The 9,705-nt window shown below is 47.3% G+C and overlaps 1 protein-coding gene across 1 annotated transcript in view; it reads left to right on the top strand.

Annotated features, from left to right (window-relative positions):
* The window catches only part of LOC144169809 (integrin alpha-9-like), a 106,625-nt gene extending 99,751 nt beyond the window's left edge, over positions 1-6,874 (top strand). The window contains exons 24-27 of the mRNA XM_077699168.1: positions 719-841; positions 1,312-1,410; positions 3,646-3,768; positions 3,897-6,874. Coding sequence (XP_077555294.1) covers positions 719-841; positions 1,312-1,410; positions 3,646-3,768; positions 3,897-4,109 — 558 coding nt within the window. The 3' untranslated portion in view covers positions 4,110-6,874. The remainder of the gene's footprint in view (positions 1-718; positions 842-1,311; positions 1,411-3,645; positions 3,769-3,896) is intronic.
* The last annotated feature ends 2,831 nt before the right edge of the window (positions 6,875-9,705 follow it).

Raw genomic sequence — 9,705 nt, forward strand, 5'->3', positions numbered from 1 at the left:
GGGAAAAACAAAGCGCGTCTTCGTAACAGCGAAATATTCCAAGGTGGGCTCTTGGCAATGGCGTCAAGACTGATATAAAGCCAGCCGAATGGCTGGCAAAGGCTCTGCCACAGAGCAGCCATATGGGGTAGCGGGTATGCGCTAGCCTAGGTGATTGAACAAGGCTCTTTCTAATAACAACAAAGGGAAAGACGCAAAAGAAAAACGACGACGATGACGACGACGACGACGACGACGATGATTATTATTATTATTATTATTATTATTATTATTATTATTATTATTATGAAGAAGAAGAAGAAGAAGGAGAAGAAATGACATGGGAGCACTGGTGTTCTGCGCGGCTTCAGGAGCACCACTGTACGCCACAAATTCATTTCGCCGCCATCATTGGCGCGTCCTAGCTGACATTAGTCCTACTCGCACATTTATTGCGGCATGGAACGGCTGAAAGCCTCAAAGTATGAGCTGACTGAAGGAGTAAAGATGCGCATATAGGCTAGCGCATACAGTGCTCAGAGACAAAGAGTGATAAGAGCTCATTCTCTGGTTTCAAGCTTCTGCAGTCTTTCATTATGGTGGTCAAGAATGATCGGCATGGCGTTAAATACGTTTATTTTTTGTTTATAGACGCGCAGCGGTGATCCAGTCATGGTAGCCTGTAGTGAAACTTCAGAACCTTTCCGCCTAGCAAAGCTTTCGTTGCTTCCTCCCACAGAACTGCAAGACATCACTCTGCCACGAAGTCAAGTGCATTTTCGGACCATTTTTGGACAGGCAGAAAATAGCGCAGATCGCAGTGTCCGTCATTGTTAACATGGAGGAGGTCAGGCGACAAGCTGTAAGTATTCGCTCAAGCACTTGCGCTGTGCAGCAGCGAGCAGACGCGCAGCTAGCCTTTGTTGGTTGATTAGGTCTCAGTTAATCAGGGGGAAAAAAATGGGTGCTGTTTCGACAAAGCATTATTGGAATTCAAATAGCAGAATTCCAAAAAGGCTTTTGCACTGCAAACCAGCTGTCCAATTGGCCACTCCTCGTTCACGAATATGACAAAGGAGGGGTGGTATGGTCGGAATGGGGCTTGTCTTTTTTTTTAAATGCCATACAACAGCAGAGGCATAAACGACAAAATTAAATAAAAATAATATAGGAATTGGCACCAACCACTTATAAGCCTAATGGAAACTGATTTGTACATGGCTCATGACAAAGTACCTGAATTCACTCAATACCTGCATGCGACGCGTAATGTATACAGTTCTTTGCTTAGAGTGCACATGAAACGCTCACTTGCCTTGCAATATTTTTCAGGGCTCGTGGCACGCATTCAGCGTTGGCTCCGAAGGTCTCCTTGAGATTCTGGACAACACTACTTTCTTGACTGATGCACAATCTCGCAAAGAAATTCACGTAAGGCTTTCCTACCGTACGTTAATTTTGTTTTTTGCTATAGCGAGAGCGTGACGTTTCACCAATTAAAAGGCTAGTGACCCGATGATTTTTTTTAACAGCGAAGCTGTTGAGCACATCGTTTGTGTATGGTGTCCGCAGTTAAAAGCACCAAGAAAATGCCGGGCGCTCATGCACGCGTGCCTCGAGCGCACGTTCGTCAAGCTTAGGGAGATTGGCCGACATTGGCCACAAAAATACTCCAGCATTCGCTGTATCGTGGCAACGCTTGCTCGGAACGAGAAAGACACGTCATATCTTACGCCCCTCGTTCGTTCGTCCACGTGTCGTCGTGCGCATGCGCTCTGTACCGTATATAAGAGCCGCCACTTGCATGTCGAAGCTGCTGTAGGTGAGCATTGACTCCACATGGGCCCGGCCGCGGATAATTCACGAGGTCACGGGTTCGTTTCCCGGCCGCGGCGGCCGCTTTTCTAATGGAGGCGAAAAGCAAAAACGCCCGTGTGTATGAGATTTCGGCGCACGTTGAAGATCTCCAGGTGGTCAAAATTAATCCGTAGCCCTCCACTACGGCGCGCCTCATCGCCTGCGTTGCGTCGGCGCGTTAAACACTGTAATCAATCAATCAATCAATCAATCAATCAATCAATCAATCGCGGATAATTCGCACGGCGGGGGAAGAGGCCGCGCTTCGAGAGGCTCGGCGTGTGAAGCATCCGCTAGAGACGATAAGACGCGCTTGCAGCCTGGCGTACGAAAATGTCGACCAAAACGACGAGCTCACTCTGGCCTTGCTCAGCATAAGGTAATTGAAATGTCATGCCGCCGACGCCAACCACGACACCACAACGATGCAGAAACTCAAGTGTGTGTCCGTTACTGATCACCTACAACAGCTTCGCCATTCAAGTCTTGCGCATGAGTGCAAGCTTCCCTGATTTTTTTTTTTTTTTCGTTTTTATCGAAATCACCATCTGTGCTGTTGTTCCTACATTATGTCTGTTGAAGGCTGCAACCCCCCCCGCACCTGAGGATTACAACCTGGACCAGTTTGTCTGAATTGTGCACGGAGATTGAAGACTCAAAACATGAACGAAAGTTCTCAGGGTCTCTTGCGTTATTCCTAAGGCGATATGAATGCAAATCAGTTTTTTTTTTTTTTTTTCTAAATGAGTCAAATCCACACAAGCAGGATTTCAGAAAACAGCGAAACTTTGTTACGGGACCTAAATGCAATGCTCTCAATGCTATTATGTGACATGTTTTACATGTAAGCTAAGGAAAGTTTGGGGCCACAAGAAATTGTGAAGTAAGCAGCTAGTTAAGTAGTTGTTAATTTTTAATTAATTAATTACTAATATATTAATTATTTCATCACGCCTGACAGTCCGAGCTGTCAGGCGGGAACTCACAAGGAGGCGGCCATGTAAGTTATATGACGTCAAACGAAAGGCACACTGGCATCTGAAAAATGGACTTGGCTCATTTTGATCTGTGCCGCAACGTGATCAGGCTCAATTTCGATACTAAATACATTGAGCGTACACGTTCGCCCGACGTTATCTGGCCTATTTTGTCGAAACCTGTTTGCTAGGGGAAAGTTGCCAAGTTTTTTTTCTTTTCACTACAACTTTATCTGATTTAGTTTCGGTGTCTGGATTTGGCTCATTTCGAAAAATAAAAAAAAAAACTCCTCAAATGCCCGTAGTGGTGATGCAATAAAGATAAACGCATAAATCCGTTTTCACGATTTTTTTTTATATATCCGTCGTTTTTTGGGGGGCTTTTTATATTTTTTGTCGTCATTTTGTGGGGGAAGTGTATGATATGGATAATTTCTATTTCTTAGTTCATTCTTGTAATGTCTTTATTTTTGTATTTTGTAGATTTATTTTTCATTCCCCTAGGACAGTTATCTTCATTTACTCTACTATAACTGTTAGAGGCGTTAACTACGCCAGTCATGCATTTTTGTGCAAATTCAGGGCGTTACATGGCTGGGGCTGTGGAGGTATTCGGCAAATATAGGTACTCATTAGAATCATTAGAACGCAGCGCCCTCGTGCACTATCGCCGTCGAGGACACCCATCTTACTTGCAGAACGAAAAGCTGAGCTAGTTGGACTGCAGTCATATTCAAAGCGCAAAAAGACGAAACACAACAAGTAGACAACAAAGTGCTCATGTTGTCTACTTCGTGTTCTTCTTACCTGTGCGAACCGCACGTACACGCAGGTGACCACGGTGTTCCAAAAGGAGGGTCCGCCACCGGCGCAAGAGGTGGAAGCTTGGATCATCGCTGTCAGTGCTGTCGCCGGACTTTTTCTCTTTTCACTCATCATAGCCGGACTGGTTCATGTACGTACAGCAAGTCGGTCACATTTTTCAATTTCGGTGGTGGTGCGCCGGGTGTATAGTTATTCATATTTAGACTTCCTTGTGCGCACAAAACCATTCAAACACCTTGCATATTTCCTTCTCGGCAGCTGGGTTTCTTCCGGCGACAACAACAGGAGGCTTTGGAGAAGCTTCTGAAGGAAGAGGACGGCAGCGAGTGGGACGAGTTCGCTGTCAGCAAGGCTGATGTAGAGGAAGAAAAGGAGCTCTTCCGCAAAAGCATGATGGTGGGCACCGTAAACTTCAGCCTCCTCGAGGATGAGATGAGCACCAGTGCTGAAGATGTCAAAGCGCCCTCCTGACCGCTAGTACACTCTGGTACATTCTTCGGTGACCGGACGCTCTCTGTAATTGTAATTCCACTACAAGTTCGTTCCTGCAAGTTCGTTCCTGACTGCGTGTTTCTCTCCAGACTGTTCGTACAGCGGGCTTCAAGCGCACTGTGATTCACCGTGATTTACCAATGTTTGCGTGTCTTGCAGTGGACCCTTTCACGTCTCGGTCTGTGTTCATGTGTTTACATATTTTTATTGTCATAAATGGCGAACAACTAGGTATAGCCTGCCACATGCATTCTGCCCCCTGGACATGAGAGAAGAGAGGTGTCAGGGTAGAGGTCCTTGCTCGCAGTGACCCCGTGGAAACGCTAGGTCGTTTTAGAGTGCGCATTGAACGCCAACTGTGGTGCACACGCTTCGGAGCGAAAGCAATGCGCTGTTAAAGTTTCTAATAGTATACATTTCACGGGGTTGTCACCGGTTGCTGAAAGAAAACTCTGCAACAAATAAATAAATAAGAAAACGAAAATGCGTGAGGGGTAATGCAGCACTAGCTTGCATTTAATAGTGACCACGTGGAACTGGCCGGTTGCAGATTTCCCGTATAGTATAGTTTCACTGAGGCAACCCCCCGGGTCATGAACTGGCTCACTTCTTAATATTCACAAGCGGAGTGCTGCGAGAAAACAGAAAATGCACGGTTGCGAAGCTGCGTCGTATAGGAACTCATGTCAAGCGCGGACATGCCAATGCACCTGTATTTAACCAACAATTTTTAAAGCTGCAGTTTTAAAGCTGGTAAATGTGAAAAATCAATAGGTTATGTATTTACAATCTACTAAATGGGCGCACCTGATGGTGGAGCTGATAGCGAGCTCATTTCTCTGTGGAACTACGGTAAGTGTTCAGCTTTTGAGAAGGATATCGAAGACACTATACAGGGTATACCATTCGAAAGGAATTGTTGATTTCACTTGTCAGTTCGTCACCATCCCGTATTCCTTAGTTGCTTCAAAGGCCGTCCCAATGGGAAAAAAGGATCATTAGATCTATATCCACCACAACCACCACAATTGAAACGTTATGGACACTTAAACAAGCTTTCTTTTTGTTTACCCAGGCCTCTTTATTCAAACACTATTTACCGGACCCCGGTTATGATCAGGGTACCTAAATATTGCTCTGCAGCTCGGGACGATTCAAAAAATTCCACAAGGCTGGTGTATCCAGGCCAGCATTCGCATATTGTAGTTGAGGTCGCACAAATGTTGCAGATAAATTTTGAAGTTCAAGAAATACTAAGGGTGTTAAAGATTAAAAGTTTAAAAATGAAGGCTAGCTCGCGACAGTCTGCCTACTTTCCAACCTGCTTATGCTATGTCGCCACTATCGTGCGGCAGGAATACAATTCATCTGCTGTGATGGCGTCATTAATTATGAGCCACGACATTGCCAGGGAATTAAGAAGTGGTAACGCACCGACAGATGTTGTGAACTGAAGCGATTCATTATTATGCCGCAGTAGTACGCCAAGGTCGGTTCGAATTAGTAACCCTTAAGCACCTAATGACCATACCTCTATCCCAGCTACACCATCATCGCCGACACCTCCTGCGCCTGTAATTTATAGTTATATGACTTCATCAGGATTTTTTTTTTTCTTCACAGAAGTGGCCAGGAGACATGGCGTGTAACTAGTTTTTAACATCTACGGACTTCGGTGTCGCAGAGCCGACCGACCTCTTTTCTGTTCTTTTAAGACCTGCAGTGTCTAGTCCCGCTCTGGTTATGCACTGACCCCTTGCCAGTTTAGTGCGCGCGGACAAATGCGCCTGCGGCTTGGATCTTAGTTAAGCGCTCCTGGTGCAGTTGTACTTCACAGCAAGTGTAAAGCGTCACGGCGTTTCTACATTTTCTGCATATGTAAAGAATAAAATCGCACAATTCTTGATGTGTTGAGATGGTACCGGTGTGACATATTGCAGGTAGTCCTGCCTACCGAGGGAGTTCAAGCAACAGTCTTTGTCAAAACAGTATACCGCACAGAACATTCCAAGAAACACGGGCTTTACTGAAATAGCACAAATAAAACATAAACGGCACAGGATATAGGTTCACCCGAGCACTTCACCAAAGCACTTCAATGTCCGGAGGCTGACGGCACGGCGGGAAGAACGGCTGACCGCTTGCTGTCGTGCGAGCTCCTGAAGGTGGCTGGCGGCGGCTGGGCTCTCCTTGCTGGCGACTCCCCCTTGACAAGCGCCGCTGCGCTTATCTAACGTACCTCGGCGGTGCCAGGCCCCCGTCCATCACACAGTATTTCTACAGTTCGCTCCGAGATGGCAGGAGATAGAGGCGCGCGGTAATTTCAACGAAGCAACGCGAGCGCTCACAGGGGCGAATCCCTACAATATTTACCGAAAAACGAAATGTAAAAAATGTCACTGGTGGAGATTTCTATTTCATATAGCTGAACAAAATCTTTGGGTAATTTAACCTTAAGCTCAATTGTAGGATGATGTCGACGCATTCCTCACATGAGGTGCTAGGACCCCAATGAACAGGTAATCCTGGTCCTCAAGCCAGGGGCTAGTCAGCCCGTTCTTAACAGCGGAGCTGTTTAAGCTTGAGATTGGTCCGGTGGCGTTAGCAAAAAATACCAAGAAAAAAACTAATCGACCAGATTTAGGGGAAATCCCAAAGAAGGAATAAGTTTCTGCGAATGAAAATTTGACATCCACCTCAAAGCAGCCGTACAGCTACACAGAAAATCTGTACAGCTTTCCTTTGTAACCGTACGGCTGCATTGAGGTGGATGTCAATCGCAGAAACTTATTCCTTCTTGGCAATTTCTCCTAGATCCGGTCGATTAACACATGTCCATCCCTTCGAGTTGTCGATCAATTCGCTTTCGCCCTACGAAACTGCTAGCCTCCTGGTTAACTCGGTAGAGTGACTGCCCTAGATAGGCGGTCCCGGGTTCGTATCCTGGACCGGGATGAAATTTTATTCACCTGCGAAGTTTCTGAGAAAGCTGTACAGCATTCCTTTGTAGCCGTACGACTGCATATAGGTGGCTGCGCTGCCTGTATACAGGGTGCACCGCCGCAGTCAGGGTATTATAACAGTGAAACCGGCTTTCGTGCCTGCTTGACTGTGAGCACAAAATGCATATGCGTATGCGCACCCCTTACTACCATTTTAAATGTGACAGCCTGTCTTGGGCAACCAAAGCGCAAAAAAATGGCGCAGCTTGCACTAGTGGTGCAAGGCTGGACAAACAGCGGAGCTGGGGGTCGACCTTGCTTCTGCCCATCTGGGATCCGCTGTCAGTGTGGGGGACCGACCGGAACGGCCTTGTAAAATTCGGCTAAACTGGGCCTCACACCTCAACACTTAGCCTAGCCAAGCTAGAGCATCGCAAAACCTAAGAAAACTTAGCAAAGCCTAGGAAACTTAGCAGAACCGGAAGAAGCTGGGTCGGCTCCCAGCTCCGCTGTTTCTCCAGCCTTACACTACTAGTGCAAGCGGCGCCAATTTTTTTTTAATCCGCGATATTTGTGCACAGTAGTCCGTTCGTTGCTTCCAAAATGTTTTTCGATATATTGGAGGCCTGTCTGCACATGCAAATAAAAGTATACAACTCCTCCCATGGCACTACTCATCACCTTTTGTTACACTTCGCTGTCACAATCCATAACGCGACATGCCCCTGAGGTATGAATCCAGAAAACCATCATTTCACTTGACGATAGTCTTTCGCGGGCAACTTCAAGGCAAAAATTGTGGTCTGCCTTCCTGCCTGCCTGCCCCTCGATTCAGCCATCCGTACATAAGTTAAAAGAACTCTTGAACTGATTCTTTTGCATGCACTGTCCGTAGAGTGTACTAGAAGTACACTTTAGCGCGAGTGTGACGAAGCGCAGCCTGCGGGGAGTGAGCACGCGCCAGGTGTGAGGGAGCAAGAGGAAAGGAAAGGTATGATTCTTTTGCAGCGTGAGTAGAGTGTACTAGAAGTACACTCTATCGTGGGTGTGACGAAGCGCAGCCTGCGGGGAGTGCGCGCGCACCAGTTGTGAGGAAGCAAGAGGAAAAGAGAGGTGTGATTCTTTTGCACGCAGCGTGAGTAGAGTGTTCTAGAAGTACACTTTGCGTGAGTGTGACGAATCAAAGCCTGAAACCCTGCGGTGAGTGCGCACACGACAGTTGTGAGGGAAAAAGAGGAAAGGGAAGGTATGATTTCTTGCAGCGTGAGTAAAGTGTACTAGAAGTACACTTTAGCGTGAGTGTGACGAAACGAAGCCCGCGGAGAGTGCGCACGAGCCAGCTGTGAGGAAGCAAGAGGAAAGGGAAGGTATGATTATTTTGCATGCAGTGTGAGTAGATCCACTAGAAGTACTCTATCGTGGGTATGACGAAGCGCAGCCTGCGGTGAGTGCGCACACGCCAGCTCTGAGGGAGCAAGAGGAAAGGGAAGGTATAATTCTTTTGCAGCGTGAGTAGAGTGTACTATAAGTGCACACTATCGTGGGTTTGACGCAGCGCACCCTGCGGGGAGTGTGCACACGCCATCTGTGAGGGAGCAAGAGGAAAGGGAAGGTATGATTCTTTTGCAACGGGAGTAGAGTGTACTAGAAGTACACTCTATCGTGGGTGTGGCAAAGCGCAACCTGCGGGGAGTGCGCACGCGCCAGCTGTGAGGAAGCAAGAGGAAATGGAAGGTATGATTCTTTTGCATGCAGCGTGAGTAGAGTGTACTAGAAGTACACTTTAGCGTGAGTGTGACGAAGCGAAGCCTGCGGGGAAAGAGCACGTGCCAGGTCTCAGGGAGCAAGAGGAAAGGGAAGGTATGATTCTTTTACAACTTGAGTAGAGTGTAATAGCAGTACACTCAATCGTGAGTGTGAGGAAGCGCAGCCTGCGGTAAGTGCGCACACGACAGTTGTGAGGGAGGAAGAGGAAAGGGAAGGTATGATTTTTGCAGCGTGATTAGAGTGTACTAGAAGTACACTTTAGCGTGAGTGTGACGAAGCGAAGCCTGCGGGGAGGGAGCAAGTGCCAGGTGTGAGGGAGCAAGAGGAAAGGAAGGTATGACTCTTTTTCAGCGTGAGTTGAGTGTACTAGAAGCACTCTATCGTAAGTGTGACGAAGCGCAGCCTGCAGGAAGTGCGCACACTCCAACTGTGAGGAAGCAAGAAAAATTGAAGATATGATTCTTTTGCAGCAAGCGTAGAGTGTACTAGAAGTACTCTATCGTGGGTGTGACGAAGCACAGCCTGTGGGGAGTGCGCACGCGCCAGCTGTGAGGAAGCAAGACGAAAGGGAAGGTATGATTCTTTTGCAGCATTAGTAGAGTGTACAAGAAGCACACTTTATCGTAAGTGTGACGAAGCGCAGCCTGCGGTGAGTGCGCACACGCCAGCTGTGAGGGAGCAAGACGAAAGGGAAGGTATGATTCTTTTGCAGCGTGCGTATAGTACTAGACGTACACTCTATCGTGGTTGTGACGAAGCACAGCCTGCGGGGAGTGCGCGCGCGCCAGCTGTGAGGAAGCAAGACGAAAGGGAAGGTATGATTCTTTTGTAGCGTGCTGTTACGAATCGGCCCGCCGCCGTACTTT

This window comes from Haemaphysalis longicornis, unplaced genomic scaffold (assembly GCF_048455015.1).
Source record: "Haemaphysalis longicornis isolate Haplotype H1 unplaced genomic scaffold, Haemaphysalis longicornis Haplotype H1 scaffold_2, whole genome shotgun sequence".
NCBI classification, from domain to species: domain Eukaryota; kingdom Metazoa; phylum Arthropoda; class Arachnida; order Ixodida; family Ixodidae; genus Haemaphysalis; species Haemaphysalis longicornis.